The 18,192-nt window shown below is 57.0% G+C and overlaps 2 protein-coding genes and 1 long non-coding RNA gene across 4 annotated transcripts; 1 reads left to right on the forward strand and 2 right to left on the reverse strand.

The window, feature by feature from the left end:
* Positions 1–864: 864 nt before the first annotated feature.
* Positions 865–12,663, reverse strand: DDB1 (damage specific DNA binding protein 1). Its single transcript, XM_038137298.1, has 27 exons — positions 12,450–12,663; positions 11,797–11,945; positions 11,571–11,687; positions 10,502–10,723; positions 9,175–9,289; positions 8,978–9,075; positions 8,126–8,284; positions 7,695–7,778; positions 7,426–7,542; positions 6,993–7,095; positions 6,819–6,894; positions 6,631–6,739; positions 6,235–6,413; positions 5,991–6,154; positions 5,803–5,910; positions 5,383–5,590; positions 5,187–5,282; positions 4,898–5,009; positions 4,322–4,445; positions 3,926–4,090; positions 3,511–3,605; positions 3,218–3,388; positions 2,636–2,745; positions 2,303–2,472; positions 2,090–2,192; positions 1,745–1,868; positions 865–1,453 (listed from the first exon to the last, which is right to left on the reverse strand). The coding sequence occupies exons 1-27, from the start codon at positions 12,508–12,510 to the stop codon at positions 1,370–1,372; spliced, it is 3,423 nt and encodes a 1,140-aa protein (XP_037993226.1). The 5' UTR covers positions 12,511–12,663; the 3' UTR covers positions 865–1,369.
* Positions 12,664–12,693: 30 nt separating this feature from the next.
* TKFC (triokinase and FMN cyclase) lies at positions 12,694–17,011 on the forward strand. 2 transcript variants are annotated; one of them, XM_038137317.1, is made up of 18 exons: positions 12,694–12,825; positions 13,442–13,489; positions 13,575–13,764; positions 13,838–13,948; positions 14,032–14,213; positions 14,284–14,362; positions 14,461–14,550; positions 14,662–14,696; positions 14,793–14,877; positions 14,952–15,041; positions 15,125–15,241; positions 15,401–15,520; positions 15,604–15,741; positions 15,989–16,095; positions 16,179–16,282; positions 16,361–16,394; positions 16,501–16,590; positions 16,678–17,011. In XM_038137317.1, exons 2-18 carry the CDS (start codon positions 13,484–13,486, stop codon positions 16,846–16,848), a joined length of 1,749 nt encoding a protein of 582 aa, XP_037993245.1. In that variant the 5' UTR covers positions 12,694–12,825; positions 13,442–13,483; the 3' UTR covers positions 16,849–17,011. The 2 variants fall into 2 exon arrangements, with proteins under 2 accessions (XP_037993245.1, XP_037993244.1); XM_038137316.1 differs by having other exon boundaries at positions 12,698–12,825; positions 13,446–13,489; positions 16,678–16,848.
* A 391-nt stretch (positions 17,012–17,402) lies between these two features.
* LOC119701157 lies at positions 17,403–18,192 on the reverse strand. Its single transcript, XR_005257030.1, has 3 exons — positions 18,165–18,192; positions 17,787–17,943; positions 17,403–17,674 (listed from the first exon to the last, which is right to left on the reverse strand). It is a non-coding gene; the product is annotated as an uncharacterized LOC119701157 (long non-coding RNA).

Below are 18,192 nucleotides of genomic sequence, written 5' to 3' on the forward strand. Positions count from 1 at the left end.
GCAAGACACAGGCCCCTTCCAAATGAAACCATGGCTGGGGGGGGAGGGTCACGCCGGTTTTTTAGGAACCCAATGCAGCCATGAGAAGCTCCTGTCCTAAGAGAATGTGATCCCAAATCCCTGGGAGGCAGCTCCAGTGGCAGTGGATAAACAATGATCCAGCCCTAGCCGGCAGTGCTTTTATCCCAAAACAAGCAGGGTGCCAACACTGCATTGGCACCACCACCCTCCCCAGTTTTGGTGGGCAAAAAAGAGCGCTGCCAGGACCTGAGCTGTGCCGCTCTCTGGGCCTCCCAAAATTCGGGAACAGGCTGCTCCAGGCAGGTAAACAGAGCCCGAGGGAATCAAAGCAGCAGCACAGAGTCCAAGGTCACTCGCTGCTCCCCCAGCTCTCGGAAGAGATGTCCAAATATAGCCCTGTCCCTGCGCTCGCCTCTGAAAATACGGGATGGAAGCGAGAGCCAGGGATGATTCCAGCACAAGCTGTCTCTGGGAGGGAAGGATTTGGGAAAAACCCGCATGGAATGGGACTTGGGGGCACTTAACCAGGGGCTACAGGGGAGATCTAGGCTGGGGAGAGCATGCTAAGACGCAGGATAACCCCCAAGTTCCATGAGAGATGTGAAGGAGGTGGGAGACCAGGAGAACTATTAATGAGTAGCCAGAGGCTGGAAAATCCAGCTTTCCCAAAAAATTCCATTACAATCTGCCTCTCTAGGCACTCATGGTGCCACTGGCAACCAGGCAAGGAACTAAAATTTCCTACAAATCCAAGAAAAGCCAGAAAAATGAACCTGGAAAACAGGTGTCCCCAAGATGCCAGAGCTGAAGACACGGATATCATCATTCCTCAGGACACAGATCTTTCCTCTTGGACTACTTTATTTGGTAAAACTCTGAAATCAGCAACAGCTTAAATTTCCCAGAACTTCCCTCCCTGAGCAAGGCATGGATCCTATGGAGCAGTTATCCTGCTCGGCTCCAGCCTCGGCTGCTCCTCCAGCTTTGATTCCTCTTCCAAAAAACCACAAGGAATCCAAAAAAACAAAACAAACCAGGATCAAAAGCGAAACCAAAAGCCAAAAAAAGTAATAAAATATCTAAGTACACCAGGGAAAAGGGAATCGAGGCGAGGGCATCAGATCCCAGTGGATCACCCAAGGAAAGGGACAGTTCTGGGCCCAGCCAATTTTGCAGAATCCATGAATCCCAGCAGGAGATGACTGACACCTCCCGAAATCCCTAACAAGCTGCTTCCCCCGTGAGATTCCGTCCCCCTCTGGCCGCTGCTGCCAGTGTTGGGCACAGCTGGGGAAGGATTCCCTTGCTCCATGTGGAGGATAGGGGTGGGGAACAATCCCAAGTCCTGCTAATGGATCCGGGTCAGCTCCTCTACGATCTTGATCAGGTCGTCCACGGTGGCTTCCCTCTTCATCCCGCTTCCATCGTCGATCTGCGCAGGGAGGAAAAGGCATTGGAGACATTGGCAGGTGCCAAAAAACATTCCCAGATCATTCAGGAAAGTGTGGATTTAGCACTTCCCAGAAAGGCTGTGGCTTCCTCATCTCTGGAAGTGTTCCAGGCCAGGTTGGACAAGGGGCTTGGAGCAACTTGGTCTAGTGGGAGGTGTCTTTAAGTCCCTTCCAACCCAAACCATTCCATAACTCTACAATTCCATGATTTACTGAGCCTGGATTCCTGAGCAAGGTCCTTGAAGGATCCAAGGCCACATTCCCAAGCTCACCTGCAGGTTTGCCACCACTTCCTGCATCTTGGGCCTGCTGATGTCCAGGAAACTCTCGATCAAGTCTCCATCGATGAATCCTGTGGCTGGTTCCGTCTTCCGTTCGGTGTGGAACGATCTCCAGGTGCCGCTGTCAAGGAGCCAAATCCACAGGGAGTAACACCAGCCCTGGACATGGTTAACAGTGGGATGGCAGTGCTGGGTTAATGGTTGGACTCTGTGGTCTCAGAGACATTTCCCATCTTTAATTCCATGATTGCTCAGGGCAATGGCAAACCCGCTCCCACCCTCTCCAGCTGGTAAACCCCACCCAGCAAAGCTCTTGGCTGGAATGCTAAAGGATATAAGGAATGCTCAATCTTCCCCACGCTCTTGATGACTTTGTTGAGCCTGTTCTGCATGTCCAGGAGAAGGTTGTACCAACTTTCTGACAGGGATGTCACCAGGCCTGCACGGGAATAAGGGTCATGGGAATGTGGCAGGGAGTGGAGCTGGATGAGCTTTCCAACCCAAACCATTCCAGGACTCTGCAGGGAATCCTCAGCCTCTGCTCCTTACCGATCATTCCATTGACAGTGCCAAAGAGCACGGACCCCTGGGTGGGCGTGGAAGTCTCCCCCAAGTTCTGCATGACCAGGGATCCGTGGCAGAAGACATTGACGAACTCTCCCAGGTGGGATAATCCCACTTCCTGCAGGTGCTGCCGCTCCTCATCCGTTGTGGCCGCGCTGGAATCCCAAACATCGCTCAGTCCCGGATGGGGGCACTCCAAAACCTTCCCTTGCTCCCAAAAGCTGGGAATGCTCCTCCAGTTTTCCTGAAGATCCCGTAATTTATCCCTCCCAGCACGTGCTGTCACATCACATCCCACCCCCTTCCCATCCAGGTTACCTGTCCTTCTGGCACACGAACAGATTGAAAGCGTTCTCTGCTCCCAGGAAATTATCATCATCCAGGATCTCCACAGCACTCATCCAGTTTGGATTGAAATCCCGGGCAATCTGGAAGGGGCCAAGAAGGGACACGCTGTGTCCAGGTGGCCTGGCCTGGGATGCTGCATCCTCATCCCACCCAACACCAATATTCAGGAGCAAGGCGGGATCCAGCACGTCCCTCTCTGCTCCAGGAAGCAGCTGAGCAGGAAAGGGACTCCTGGAGATGGTCTTAGTCCAAGTGGCATTTGGATAAGATCCTGGGAAAGCGTGGAGCAGCCTATGCCAAAGCCGCTCCAGCAATTTAAACCCTCATTCCAAGTGGACACCAGGCATCCCAGATGGCACCTCCCACCCACCAGGCACCAGCTGCTCTTCCCGCAGCCAGTTCCCTGGAAACTGAGGGATCCATCCCTCCAGAAACCACAGGGATCCCTGTCAAACCTTACCCAGTCAAGCCGAACTCCTCCTTTTAATCCCTTCCAACACCATACCCCGTGCCCAGAGCTGTCGGAATTGATTCCTGGCACCTCTTCCTTACCTCCTCGAAATTCCCTTCCATGGGTTTGTAGGCCAGGAGCAGCACGGAGCGCATCAGGTCTCCCACCAGGATGAAATCCCCCTTGGTTTTCAGGTACAGGGCCATGATGTTGTTGTAGTGGTTGCACTCCGTGCGCAATTCCTTCTCCGCTGTCCACTCGTACAGGCGGACCTGTGGGATGGGACATGGATTGGATGCTCCATATGGGAGCTGGGATACGCTCCTCAACAGACACCTGGCTGACATCCAGATCCACAAGCACGCTCCCAAAAAAAAGTCAGGGCCTTGCCTACCGTGCTGTTGATGCTGGCTAACAGCTTCCCGTTGAATTCCACCATGGAATACACAGCTCCCTTGACCTCCTTCTCAGCCAGGCTCTGCAGCTTCCCTGGAATAAAGCCAGGCGTTACTTGGGTTGTTTATCCAAAGAGTGGGAAGTCAAGGGGGTACAGCTGAGCTGGCCTGAATTTTGCTTCCTTAAAAACTGTCTCTGAGGGGGACAAGTGACACAGAAAGCAAATCCCAGAATCCAGGGCTGGTAAGGGATTCTCGGGTGTCTCTAGGAGACAAGGGGAAAAGGAACACAGCAGATAACTTGGGAAAAACTGCCTGCTCCTGTGACAAAAGCTCTCTGGGGTTTGAGGAGTTCATCCCTGATCTCCCACCAAAAAAACTGGATTTTTCCAGGTGAGAACACCTTGTTCTTACCATCGGAGTAGTGGAAGACGACGATCCGGCCCTGCTTGGGCTCTGCTTCCTCGGGATACACCATGGCAGTGCCCACAATGAAGTAGGTGTTGGGATCTTTTCCCAGCTTGCAGGAGACCAGGCTGAGGGCGTACTCATTTTGCAGGAATTGGTGAGCATGGAGCACTGGGGGGAAGAAAAAAAAGCAGGAAAGGTAGGATCCCAAAGTCCTTAAACTGAAAGCTTCAGATGCATCCTAGGGACTCCCTGCCCTATTCCCCACCGCCTTGTGCCATCAAAAATTGGTATTCCCTAAACATTATGGCTGATGTTCCTCCTCCAGGAAAATGCTTTGGCTGAAGCTCCCCACGGCTCCTCCAGGATGGGAAAAGCTGGATTTTGGGATGGGATAGGTACCTTCGAAGGTGTGCTGGTCTATGATGAGCAGGTTGTGCACTTCCACCTCCTCTCCGAAGGATGTCTCGTGCGGAGCTGTGCTGCTGGAAAACAGCTTGCTGGTGCTCACGCTGCTGGACAAGGCCTGGAAAACAGGAAAATCCATCACATCCTGGTGCTACTTGGGATATCCACACAGCCTCAGGTAGCCAGTGAGCAGGAAAAGGGATGGGAGAACAGGTGGGTGGAGCAAGGAATGAGTAAAGGGACACACTCGCTGCTCCTGCAGGGCTGAGTGATGGTGTTGATCTGAGTTTACAAAGAGCTGGTTTCCAGAGCTGGATCCTTGGGAAAAGCAAAACTTTGGAGACCACACAGAAGCCTGTATGGGATTTGGAAGGAGCAGCACCCAAAACTAAAGGGGATCAGGTGGAACAGTGGCTGTGCCACCCCCTCGGAGAGATCCCACCATCCCATTCCTCCCCAGCTGAGGAACGGGAGTGGACTCACAGCTTTGGAAAGGAGGACCATCAAGGAAAACCTGGATCAGGAATTCTGATCCCCACAGCATAGGGGTGACCCAGCCCAGGATCTCACCTGGGTGCTGGCACTGGGTCTGAGCACTGTGGTGCCCCCATTGGCATCCTGCACCTCGATGCGGCTGGAGAGTACCCCGAAACACTGGGATACCTCCTGGTAGCAGATTTTCCTGTGGGATAAACAGAGCCATGTGGGTGGGAGAGCCAGGAAAGGCCATTCCAAGAGCTCTGGAAGCAACAAGAGTTTGCCATCCCTGTTTGCTCCTGGGATGGCAACACCACCCCAACCCTTGTCCTGTGCTGCAGAGCACCCTGATCCCAGGAATCCTCATCCCAGGAATCCTCACCTGGGCGACTCATAGAGGGGAACAGTGCGGATGTGCAGCTTCTGGATCTCATCAATGGTGCCAATGGTCAGGGTGCTGTTGTTGGCCAAGGCCAAACTTGTGGGGAAAAAAAAAAAATCACGGAAAACTGGGTAAAACAGCAAGAACTTCCCTCTCCTCCATATCCCTTAGGATCAGGAACTCGTGGCAGGCTCACCTGTCGGGATATCCGTCGGAATTGAGGGGGCACATGTAGTTGACCTCCTTGAGGTTGACGTTGGAGAAGACCAGCTTGTGGTTGCTGCTGTAGATGACGGTGGGGCGGTCGGAGCAGGCGAACACGTTGGTGGTGGACAGGGAGCGGAATGTCCTCAGCACCGTGGGCTGCGTGCCCAGGGTCACCTTCTTCCTGTCACTCAGCAAGCCTGGATTCAAAGGGAAAAGGGATTGGGATATGCCACAACACCTCAGGGAAAAAAGGATGTGAGGGTAAGCCCATCCCAGATTTATGAATCCATCTCCTTCCTCCAGTATGCTGGAGAAATCCCCCAGCCCACAGCCAGTCCCACCTGAGCATGAGGCTGAGAAAGCAAGGGGGATCTTTCCCAAAAAACTGGAAAGGAAGGGAAAAGGTCACCTGTCTCAAGGCTGAGGCCGAAGTAGAAGAGAGCTCCGTCCCCCAGGGCACACAGGAGGTAGTGGCTGCTCTCGAAGGTCGTCATCAGGATGGAGCGAGGGATAATCTCTGTGGGAAGCAGGCAAAGGGATGGATGAGGTCACTCAGGACATGGACAGTGACCACTGCCACCCTTGGGAGGCTCCTACCTCCTCCTAGCATCTCCTTGTGCAGCAGCTCAAAGGACGGGAGCTTCAGGATGCGGGCAGAGATGTCAGTCCAGAGCCCGATGGCACAGAGCGGGGACATCCCGTTGGAGTCTCCCAGGGGGGTGATGTCCAGGCAGGCCACCTCGTGCTCCATCTCCGTGCAGCTGGGAGGAAGAAGAGAGGACGGGTGTCCGCCTGGATCCCAAATCCCAGCATGCCAAGAGCCCTCAGGATGTGGGCTCACCTGATCTGGCGGAGCTCCTGGGGCCGGATTTCCAGGTAGTACAAGGCTCTTCCTACGGCCACCACCACCTGGTTGCTGTTGCAGGAAGCGACGCTGATGTTCTTCCCATTGGGCTCTTTCCACTCGCTCACCAGGGATTTGGGCTCCTGGCTGACCAGTCGCACCGAGGCAGACGTGATCTGGGAAGAGAGACAGGAAAAACCATGGAAAAGTGTCTCCAAGGTGGGTGGCACAGCAAGAACCTCCCTCTTTCCATATCCTTTAGAAACATGAACCCAGGATCCTGTTTGCTGATGCCATCAGCTCAGGGAAGCACTCCAACCTCTGCCCTGGATACGTCACGATCCATATGGCACCAGGAGAGCCACATCCATGTTTCCCTCATGCTGGATTTACCTGGATCAGCTGCTGATGCGCCACGTTGCCGCAGAAGAACGTCTGCTGGTCATCCACAAATCCTGTGAGCTCCGTCTCTTCCACTTCCTCTCCGTTCAACATCAGAACCCTGAGCAGGGAAGGGAATTCCCATTAATTCCTGCACCGACATGGGGATGAGAGCCTGGATCACCTCATCCCACCTTTACCTGGTCTGGCCAACAAATGACAGCACCAAGGTGTTGTCCGTCTCCCGCTGCGGATCCGACCTCAGTGGCCACAATCCTGCAACAAGGAGGGGGGCCACAGTTCCTCACAATTCCACATCTCAACCTCAACTGTGCCCACCATGCCCCCCTCAGGCTGTGGAACACCTCCCACACCTTTAATTCCCGGCAGGTCGATGCTGGCGTGCTCATGGATCCCGATGCCATTCCGGATGATCCGCAGCGATCCCTCTTTGAAGGCCCCGGAGCAGGTGACCAGCTGGACGAAAAGCAGATGGGACTTTACCAGCTGTGGCTGGGAAGCTCTCCCACTCTTCTCTGGGAGGTCCCATTTCTCATGGAAATGGGGAAGCCATTCTCAAATCATGGAATCCTGGAATGGTTTGGGTTGGAAGGAACCCTCAAGATCCACCAAGGCCAGGCTGGACAGGGCTTAGAGCAACCTGGTCTAGTGGAAGGTGTCCCTGCCCATGGAACGAGATGATCCTTCAGGTCCCTTCCAACCCAAACCATTCTGGGATTCTATGATTTAATGGACACACTCAGCCAAAAATTCCCAGCAGTGAGGAGGGAAAAGCAGGAATGTTACCTGGCCTTGGCCTTGCCTCTCCAGGTCCACCACGCACATGTCCACGATGGGCCCGAGGTTGGTGAAGGTCTCCATGGCCACCACGTAGGATCCCTGCTCGTTGCTGTCCACGTTGAGCTGGGAATAAATACTGGAATCAATTTTTTGTCTTTCAAGAAGCAGGACAGGGAAAGGGCAGGCAAGGAGAAGACAGGAAAATATATCCACACCTCCAGGTTTTGATGGAAATCGAGTCCCGTGGGTACACACTGCCAGGAGCTGCCACGTACCTTCACGAGCTGGGAATCTCCAAGCCTGGAGCCAACAAACACCACTCCGTTATCCAGGTAGGTCAGGCACTCGGCAATGGATGTCTGGGAAATGGGAAGAGGCAGGTGACCCACCGGTGGCATGGAAAGGTCCTGGCACACACACCCACCTTGCACCGCTAAGCTGTTATCCAACAGAAAAACCCCAGGCATGGGAAGGAGATTTAATCCCTTCATAAATCCCACAGAGTCCAAGCTCCTCCCAGTATAAGTACCAGGAAAAAAAAAACGGGAGGGAGGTCTAAGTTTAAGTGCCCACAGGGAATTTTCCCAACAGTTCAGGGCTGTGAAAAATGTGAGGCTCCCAAAATTCCCACTAATTCCTGAAAGGAGCCTTTCCAGACTCGGGAGAATCCCAGGCAAGCGCCAGGGATGGCCCAGGTGATTCCTACCTCTCCCAGCAGCTCCACACGCAGATCCTTCAAGGTGACAGTGCCATCCATCTGCTCCTCCTTCTCCAGGAGCAGCAGGAAGAGCCGGCCTTCCATGTCTCCCAGCAAATACCGCGCTCCGTTGGGATCCACGCGGTTGTGGCACACGATGGTGCTTTGCTACAAGGAAAGCGGGGAATTCTGGGATTCCACTGGAACAGCCCCAAACTGACCCCCAAAAATTCTGTGCAGGTGATGCACTCCCAGCTCCAGTATCCCACCCATTCCAGAGCTCCAGGAGCGGACTGAGACCTTCAGCACCAATATTCCTGTTTCTACCCCCAAGATTTCTAGCCTGTCCTTACTTCTATCTTAAAAGGACCTTTGGATGGCAAGTCCAGCCCTCTTCCAGCTTGGAACAGCACCTCAGCCATGCCATTGGTGCTTCCTCCTCCGATTAAATGTGGGAAGTGGCCTGTCATTGCCACAAAACCCACAAGTCCAATTGCTGTCCCAAAATCTTTAAGCCTTTTCTCCTCTGAACAAGTCTCCAAGGGGCTCATCCGTGTTTCCCACTGCCTGAAATGAAACCAGGCTCTGCCCTGGAACTGTGCCCAGACCATGCATTAATTCCTAATTAATCCCATTCCCTGGGGCCCAAACAAAATTCCAAGAGCTCCACAGAAAGAGGAGGCACACAGGGATCATGGATGTCCCTTGGCCCCCAGAAACCATGACCAGGAAGCCAAACCTCTGGAAGTCCAAGTGAGTGGCACTGTTAGACCACACCTGGGACAACAGCGGTTTGAATTCCTGGCTGGAAGGCCTGGGAAAGGAGGGATTTTTTTGGGATGCAGTCCTGGATCCCCTCACCTTGATGATGGGAGGAGCGATAGCCAGATATTTATCCCCGTTGTGGTAGGTGATGGATTCCTGCCCGATGATAATGGCGCCTCCGAAGGGCTCCGGCACTGCGGGACACACAACGAACGTGAGACAACCTGCCTGGAAAAAAAGGAGCCATCCAGCCTGGAAAAACATGGGAAGATCTTTTACAAACAAGGCCCAACCTGCGATGACCATGGAGGCTTCGGCCTCCACATTTTCCTGCTTCCAAGGGCCTTTGTTGAATTCCTTCTCCCGCAGGGACACCTCGTATGTCTTCACGTGGCGGCCCTGGGGGTCCTGGAAGAGAAGCAAAAGTGGATGAGACTCCAGAAGTGAGGAGATTCCACCTCAGCTCCTGCAAAAACACTCATTCCAGGGAGCTTCTGAGGCTTCCCACCTCCTCATCCTCCCCCACATCCACACGCCACCGTTCTCCCAAATTTTTCCACATGTAATTACTCCCTGAGGAAATCCCTGTGCTGGAAAAGACTGGGAAGTATTTTTCCATTGCTTTACAATGATATATTCCAATGATATGGGAACTAATATTCTGGAATTTGTGTTCCTCTGACAACCTGGGAACAAGTGGCATAATGGGGCATCACCCGCTCCTCCAGCTCTGGCAAACGTTCAGGAATTCAGGGGGGTTTTTATCATATTTCCCTGTAGCTCAGGACTTCCCAAAAATGATCCCAGCTGCTGCTGTCCTATTCAGACCAAGTCCTGGAGTCGTGGGTAATAAATGGAAAAAGAATCAAGGAAACAACTCGGAAACATTCTCCTCTCCATAGGCAGGGATCGAAACAATCCAGAGGTTTATGAGTCAGAACTGGCATCCTGCTCCTGCTCCAAGGGTTCAAGCTGTTTTGACACGGATCATGGAATCCTTGAAGTTGGAAAAGCACTTTTCCAACTGTCTCCCCAAACTCCAGGTATGTGGTGACAAAGTGGTTTCCTCCCTTCAGGAAGTTTGGGGGGAATCCAGCAGTGCCCAAACAAGGAATAATGGAGCCGCTGCTGGCATGGGATTTCAGCTAAGCTTGGGATAGCCTGGAATTTCACTAAGGAAAGCCAATCCCTTGCTCAGTCAGAACAGCAAAGGCTCTTTGGATCAAAAAGGCACCCAGAGAAAACCGGGAATGCTCCTTCCATAAGGAGCCAGGTGATGGCAGAGGTTATGAATCCTCTCTACACACCTGGAATCACCTCCCAAGAATACCAAGCAGGCCACTGATTTGTTTTTTAGGGAAAGGCTCAAGTCTCGCTATGGGAAATGCTGGAAAGATCCCTAAATTCCTCCTGGGGGGGTATAACAAGGAAAATTCCCATCCAAGGCAGAGCTGCCCAGGAAAAACACTGCTTCCTCCCTCCCAGAGTCGGAAAAAGGCAGTACGCAGGAACGTGGACCTGGAGGAGCTGGAATCATCCCTCATTCTGCCTTCCAAAAAGCCTGTGGAGAACCTTGGGAGCCCCTGGCTCCACCTGGGTCACCCATGGATAAGCAGGCACCTGGTAGACAAAGCAGATGGTGGGAGCTTGGCAGCCGTAAAGGAATTTCACATCGATGACCTGGAGCTCTTCCAGGCGGATGTTGAAGGCCTTTAACTCCTTGTTGTCCCGATCCAGGGGGATGACCTTGAAGAGGCCATCGTAGAGGCGCAGCCCGATCATCCGGCACTCGGGATCGATGATCCCGATGATCCCGGTCTCCGAGGGGCGCCCGATGCGATCCTGAAGGACAATTCCAGACAGAGGGGAAAGAAAAAGGTGATTAGTGCCAGGACAATATCCCTGAGAAACAGGGAGAGGAGTTGGTTGCCAGCCCTCAAGTGAGGAATGGCTCCTTGCACACTTCCCAACAGAATTCCAGCTGGGAAGCCACCAAGCCTAAGGAGGAGACGCCTTTCCCCACCTGGCAGAGCTCCCACACCGCACAGCTTCACCACAAATTCCCACAGCACTCATTTCCCAGGGAAAATTCAGCCTCACAAGGAGTTTAGGCTTTCACTTCCCTTAAATTTAATTTGTTATTCCACAAGGTCTCCCAAGAATATAGTTAAATCCATAGGGAAACGACTTGGAGCATCCTGCTCTAGTGGAAGGTATCCATGGCAAAGGGTGCAATGAGATGATCTGTAAGTCCTGTCCATCCCACACCATTCCAGGATCCCATGTGCTGGTTTTGATGAGATATTGGGAAGAAATCCTTCTCTGTGAGGGTGCTGAGGCCCTGGGATGGATTCCCCAGGGAAATCGTGGCTGCCCCATCCTTGGAAGTGTTCCAGGCCAGGCTGGATGGGGCTTGGAGCAACCTGGGATAGCACAGGGTGTCCTTGCCCACAGCAGGGAACTGGATGAGCTTTAAGGTCTCTTTTCCAACCCAAACCACTCCAGAATTCCATGAATCCTCCCAGAGACCAAGACTAACTCTGGAAACATCCTGTGACCCATCCCAGATCCAGCGGCCGGCAGGGAACCACCAAGAGACCGACAGAAATCCAACGCCCCGCTGCACCGGAAGGGCAAACCCATCCCTAGGGAAGGGCATTCCCATGCCAGGCGCTGCATCCCCCCTCACCTGCACGTTCCCGTGGGCACGGGTGATGATGTCGATGCTGTCCCCGTTCTGCTTGTACTCCAGGATGCAGGCGTTGTACTTGGCCGTCAGGATGAACAGCAAATCCTTGCTCTCCCCCTGCCCGGAAAAAAAAAACCACACAGCCCATGCAAATTCCAGCGGTGGACATTCCCATCCCAGCCCACCCAGGTGGGCACAGCTCCCTCCCTGGCCTGGCAGCACCCACCTTGGGGCGGAAGAGCTCCATGACGGCGGTTTTCCCGTACATTCCCACTTCCTTGACGGGCCGCAGCCCCTCGGGTGTCACCACGTAAATCTCCAGCCGGGTGTTTTTGGCGATCAGCAGGTTCAGGTCGTCCGGAGAGGTGAAGTGTCCTGGGAAAAGAGGGAAGGAATCCCACAGGAGGGGTCAGCTGCACTTCCACACAGCCTCCCTGGAGCATCCCAAAATCCCAGCGGCTTCCTTCCGCAGCGCTAAGTGCTCTCAGCCACCGCATTCCCTCAGCCTGCACTCCTTGTTTTTCCACAGAAATGCTCTCCCCACTGTCTTTCCTCAGGAATCCTCATTCCTGGGGGCTCTTCCCACCATAGCTCCCGTAGCTTCCCCAGATCCCACTGCCTCTCACTCCTATTATGAATTTCAGGAACACTTTGATCCTTCCTCCACCCCAAAATCCCCCAGTACCCCAAAACCCCTCCTGTAAACCAAAACCCCTCGGGTAAACCAAAACCCCCGGTACTCCCAAACCCCCTCGTACTCCAAAACCCAGCCCGTCCTCCCAATCCTTTCCCGGTGCCCCCAAACCCGCCGGTACCCCACAACCGCCCTCCCACGCCACCCCAAACAGGGTGCTCCCGTCACCCCCCGCCCTGCGGTACCGGTGACGCAGCCATTGACGGCCGTCGGCTTCTGCGCCGTTACCACGTAGTTGTAGGACATGCTGGGGGAATCGGGAGCTCCCGGCGGGGCGCGGGAGAAACCGGGGGGAACGGAGAGCGCGGCCTCTCCGCCGCCGTCGCCGCCACTTCCGGGAAGTGGGCGCGCTGGGCCGCTCTAGCCCGCTGGGAGGACTTGCGGGAGCAGACGAGAGGAGCCGCTCTAGCCCGCTGGGAGGACCGCGGGGAGCAGACGAGAGGAGCCGCTCTAGCCCGCTGGGAGGACCGCGGGGAGCAGACGAGAGGAGCCGCTCTAGCCCGCTGGGAGGACCGCGAGGAGCAGCCGATAAGGGCGGTTGGAGGGCTCGGCAGAGCGCAGGTGTGAGGGGGATGCGCCGAGCGGGTTTCCCTCAAAACCTGCGTGACCCGCGCTGATCCCAGGCCGCATCCCGAAGGGAGGGCCCCGCATGGGAGGGTGCAGCCCCCTCCTACAGCTCTGTGCCCCCCGAAACCTGGGGTAGGGGTCCCCGCTGTGAGGGGGGAGTGTGGAGCCGTTAGGGGCCTACACTCAGAGGAGATCCCTGAACGTGCGAGTTCCTCCCTCACAAAAAAAGGGCTCCCTGTTTGGAGGTGGTCCCATCCTGATCTCCCCCCCTCAAAAAGGGGTTCCTCTTCGAGGGGGGAGCTGTCGCTGTGCTCTCTCATCCCAAAAAGGCGGCCCGTTTAGAGGTTATCCCATCCTGGCGCCTCATCCCAAAAGGGCGGCCTGGCTGGGTGCGGGGGGAGTGGTCCCATCCTGGCGCCTCATCCCTAAAGGAGCTCCCTGCCTGGGGAGGTGTCCCTGTGCGGGGACAGCTCCAAGGCCAGCCCCATTGCCAGCAGACACTCCCCATAGCATCACCATCACACCAGGCACCATCCCATCCCGCCCCCTTCCCAGAGTCCCCCCCTCCGGACCGCCGTCCGTTTCAGACTGGACCTTGCCCTCTCTCCAGACAGATTCCATCTTCGGATCCGAGTGCCGCGCTCCCGCTCCCATGCAGGTGAGCCCGGAGCAGGGGGGTTGGCATTCCTGTGGGGTCGCCGCTCCTCCTTTTCCCATCCCACCGCTCCCCGTTTTCCCCACAGGTCCCCAAAAAACTGGTGACAACGGTGTCCGGCTGTGCCGATGACGCTCTGGCCGGGCTGGTGGCCTGCAATTCTGGGCTCCGGCTGCTCCAGGGACACCGGGTGGTCCTTCGGGATGACCTGCAGGCCATCCGTGGCCGTGTGGCCCTGCTGTCTGGGGGGGGCTCCGGCCACGAGCCCGCCCACGCAGGTGAGACCCCCCCCCGTCCCACCTGTCCCCCCCAGCCACGCACACGGTGCTGAGCCCTCTTCCCTCTCCGCAGGCTACGTGGGGAAGGGAATGCTGACCGGAGTGGTGGCCGGAGCCATGTTCGCATCCCCGTCCGTGGGCAGCATCCTGGCGGCCATCCGGGCCGTGGCGCAGGCCGGAGCAGGTTGGGAACACACCAGGCTGGGATTCTGGGCTTCCTCCCTCCCGTGCTGCGTCATTCCCATTGTCTCTGCGTCCATCCCGCAGCCGGGATCCTCCTGATTGTGAAGAACTACACCGGGGACCGGCTGAATTTCGGGATGGCCCTGGAGCGGGCGCGGGCTGAGGGGACGGACGTGCGGATGGTGGTGGTGGGCGACGACTGTGCCTTCACCAAGCCGGGCAAGGCCGGGCGCCGCGGGATCTGTGGCACCATCCTCATCCACAAGGTTCTGCTGGGACCCTTTGTGGGCATTTGGGGAATTCTGGGGCGTCGCTCACCCGCTCTGCCCGGGACAGGTGGCGGGAGCTCTGGCCGAGGCGGGAGCGAGCTTGGATGAGATTGAGAAGAAGGCGATGGCGGCTGCCAAAGTCATGGGTGCGTTGTGTTATCCCGTGGGAATGCTGTCCTGTGTCCCCCAGCCCCCGAATCCCAAAAATCCCCCCAGTTTTAACAGAACATTCCCTCCTCCACAGGTACCCTGGGTCTCAGCCTGTCTCCCTGCAGCATCCCAGGATCCAAGCCCTCGTTCCAGCTGGCTGAGGACGAGATGGAGCTGGGGCTGGGTGAGGAGCGGCCCCTGGGTGTCCCTCTTGGGTCCCTAGAGGGTCCAGTGTCCCTGCCCCCCCGGGGAGGCGTCACCAGGGCTGGGATGTGACACGGCCCCATCTCCGTAGGGATCCATGGCGAGGCTGGAGTGCGCAGGATGAAGGTGAGGAGGAAATTCCACTGCTTCCTCCCCATTCCCAGATCCTTCTATTTCCAGACCTCCCCACTCTGCTCTTCCCCTCCTTCGTGTCCCCTCCAGGTGCTGCCGGCAGATAAGGCTGTGGAGACGATGCTGAAGCACATGACGGATCCATCCAGTGCTTCCCACCTGTCCCTGACCCCTGGTGAGCTCCCCAGGACCCTCTGTGCTCCTCCAAATCCCCTGGATCCCAGTCTGACCCTGCCCCCCGTCCTGCAGGATCCTCTGTGGTGCTCGTGGTGAACAACCTGGGTGGATTGTCCTGCCTGGAGCTGGGAATTGTGGCTGGAGCTGCTGTGCGCTGCCTGGGTGAGGGCAGAGGGGAGCTTGGGATCCCATTCCCTGGCTCCAGCCACTCTGGAATGACCCAGTCTCGATCCTGGATCCCGCAGAGAACCAAGGGGTCCGCATCGTCCGGGCCTTGGTGGGATCCTTCATGACGGCGATGGAAATGGCGGGAGTCTCCCTCACCCTCATGCTGGTGGATGAGGAGCTGCTCAGGTTGATCGGTGAGTTCCTGCTGGGAATGTGGCCTGGGATCGGGGCACAGGGTGGTGTGGTGGTTCACAAGGTCAGTGGGATGTCTGGGGGTGGAATTCCTGGCTGTTGGGTGTGCCAGTGAGGATCCAGTGGGATCCTGAGCCGCCGCGTGGCTCCGGCTTTTCCAGATGCCAAGACCACGGCCATGGCCTGGCCCAACATTCTCGCGGGACCGGCAACCACCCGGAGGGAGGAGGTGCCGGCACCCATAGAGCCACCCAGGAAGCCACAGGATGAGACTGGAATCGGTACGGGGCTCCCGTCCCTCGTCACACCCCTCCGTGCCTCAGTTTCCCTCGGGAACGTGGAGGGATGCATCTCCTCTCCGCAGGGCCCGGCGCGGCGCGGGTGGAGCGGGTCCTGCAGCGGGTGTGCAGCACTTTGCTGGATATGAAGGATAAGCTCAACGAGCTGGATCGGGGAGCAGGTGACGGGGACTGCGGCCACACCCACGCCCAGGCGGCCCAAGGTGGGTGTGGGGGCCATTATCCAGGGAATTGTGGGGAGTGCTACCCCAATGGCACCTCCCAGGAGCGGCGAGTTCCCCAGGACGTCCCTTCTTTGGACTAAGGAGACCTGGGGTGTCTCTTCCTGGAATGTCTCTGCATCCAGTGGCAGCTTCCCTGTGGAATTGAGGGCTGTCCCTGCTTGTCCCCACGAGGGACAGGGGACTGCAGAGCCACCCCCCCATCCCGTTATCCCTTCTATTCCCACAGCCATCCAGGAATGGATGCGCTCCCGGCCGCCTCCAGCTGCCCCAGCCCAGCTGCTCTCCGCCCTGGCTGATGTGGTGCTGGAGCAGATGGGAGGCTCCTCCGGAGTGGTGAGTGGGAATGGGAATGGGAATGGGAATGGGGGAACACACCTGGCCGTGTTTCCAGCATGGAATTGACGGTATTCCCAAAGCTCTACGGGCTCTTCCTGACGGCGGCTGCCCAGAGCCTGCGTGGCCGCAGCGATTCCGCGGCGTGGGCTGACGCCATGGACGCCGGGATTGAGGCCATGCAGAGGTCAGTGCCGGGGGGTGCGGAATCCCAATGCCCCCTGGGAACCCCAATCCCCCCTGAGTTTCCATGCATCCCACACAGGTACGGAGGAGCCGCGCCAGGAGACCGGACGATGGTGAGTGCTGGGAGAGCGCAGGAGCCGGGAGGGCTTGCAGGAGGATGCCAGGGAGTTCCCACCTGGCCTCAGCCCTGGCTCCCAGACTAATTCCCACTCTTTGCAGCTGGATTCGCTGTTTGCAGCCGCACAGGCTCTGCATTCCCTGCGCAGTCCCGGTGCTGACCCGCTCCAAGTGCTGGCGGCAGCTGTCCAGGTATGGAGAGCTGGGAGCTGGGATAGTGGGACAATTGGATGGGAATCCCTGCCATTATCCTGGAGAACACCCCATTTTCCCTGGCAGAGCGCGGAGGCGGCGGCGGAGGCCACCAGGCACATGGAGGCCGGGGCGGGCAGAGCCAGCTACGTCCATTCATCCCGGCTGGAGCAGCCCGATGCCGGGGCTGTGGCAGTGGCAGCGGTGCTGGGAGCAGTGCTGCAGGGGCTGCGGGACCCCCTGGGCACCTCTCAGTAATTTCAGGGATGCGTATCCCTAAAAATCTGTGTGCCCTTGTAGAAACGGTTATCCCAGTAAACCTGTGTGTTCCCCCATGTGGCAGGGAGGTGTATCCCAACAACCCCCTGCGTTCCTTCAAGGATGTTTTCCTCAATAAACGGTAGGATGTGGCCCTCAGTAACCCTCTGCGTCCCCCATGCTAGCTTGGAGGTGTGGGATGCAGGAATCTGGGGGTGTGGGGGTGCCCCCCGTTGCTCCAGGCTGGGAAGGGAGATGGGAACAGGGATCCTGTGACTGGGGGAGGAAGGAAACCCGGGGTGTGGAGGGGAAACCACAGAGCTCACATGGCTCTGGGCACAGGCTCTGGGGGCGATTCTGGGAAAGGGGCAAAGGAGAAGCTGAGACAGGGCAGAGCATGATCCCAAATCCCGTGGGGTGACCACGAGGAGCTGTCCCATGTCCATGTCCTTGGAAGGGACAGCTTGGTTTGGCCAAGACCTACTCCCAAACTCCCACTTCTCCCACCCCAGCTCCCAGGCCCTCCCTTGTCCCCAGGGATTTGAGTGCCGGAGCCCTGCAGAAGCCAATGTTTTATTCCATGTCCGTGAGGTCCCTGAGTGGCTCCACCCTGAGCCGGATCCTCTGGAGTGGGAGGGATACGGATGCTCCTCCTTGTCCCAGCAAGGCTCTGGCAGCTCCAGCCGCGGCGTTGAGGGATGGCACCGGCAAGCGCTGGGGTAGGGCATGCCCCGGGATCCAGGCAGGAGCTGGCACATGGAGCACAAGGACGCAGCTTGGGAGTGCTGGGAGATCCCTGGGATCAGCGCTCAGCAGAGAGCAGGGGCTGTGGGAGACAGGGATGAGCCGGGATCCCTCAATCCTTCCCCACCCGCGGGACTGTGCTGGGGGGCAGCTTCCCAGTTCGCCTTCCCAAATCCAGCCAGTGCGTCCTGTACCTGGCGGGAGTCCGGGGAGTCGGAATCTGGGCGCTTCCAGCTGGGCCTGGCCAGGGCAGCCACCACCAGCACTCCAAAAATGAGGATGAGGAGCCCCAGGGTGTTGGCAAACACGGCCTCAGCCGGCAGGAGCTTGTACTGCATGGTCCCGTTCTTCCTGGAGCGGGGAAGAGAGGCTGGGAACGTTCTGGATATTCACAAACTCCCCCCCAAACCTTGCAGGGAAGTGTGCAGGGAGCCACACACCTGAGGAAGTGCCCACTTCCCTTTGCTCTGCGCCGGTCACTCCCAAATCCAGCCCAAATCCACGTCCTGAGCCCCCCCTATCCCGGTGAGGGATTTTCCCAAGCCCAGCCCCGCCCTGCCCCCGACTCTCACAGGCTGAAGAAAAGCTTCTCGTTGATTC

Source organism: Motacilla alba, chromosome 5, assembly GCF_015832195.1.
Source record: "Motacilla alba alba isolate MOTALB_02 chromosome 5, Motacilla_alba_V1.0_pri, whole genome shotgun sequence".
Taxonomy (NCBI): Eukaryota; Metazoa; Chordata; class Aves; order Passeriformes; family Motacillidae; genus Motacilla; species Motacilla alba.

Coding starts and splice junctions, on each gene's coding strand:
- DDB1 (XM_038137298.1), bottom strand. CDS start 12,510: ATGTCCTACAACTACGTGGTAACGGCGCAGAAGCCGACGGCCGTCAAT. Junction 11,688..11,796: donor TGGAGCTCTTCCGCCCCAAG/GTGGGTGCTGCC, acceptor TTTTCCGGGCAG/GGGGAGAGCAAGGATTTGCT. Junction 2,473..2,635: donor TTCGTGTGCCAGAAGGACAG/GTAACCTGGATG, acceptor TTGGGATTCCAG/CGCGGCCACAACGGATGAGG.
- TKFC (XM_038137317.1), top strand. Junction 14,878..14,951: donor CCACCTGTCCCTGACCCCTG/GTGAGCTCCCCA, acceptor CCCGTCCTGCAG/GATCCTCTGTGGTGCTCGTG. Junction 15,042..15,124: donor AGCTGCTGTGCGCTGCCTGG/GTGAGGGCAGAG, acceptor TGGATCCCGCAG/AGAACCAAGGGGTCCGCATC.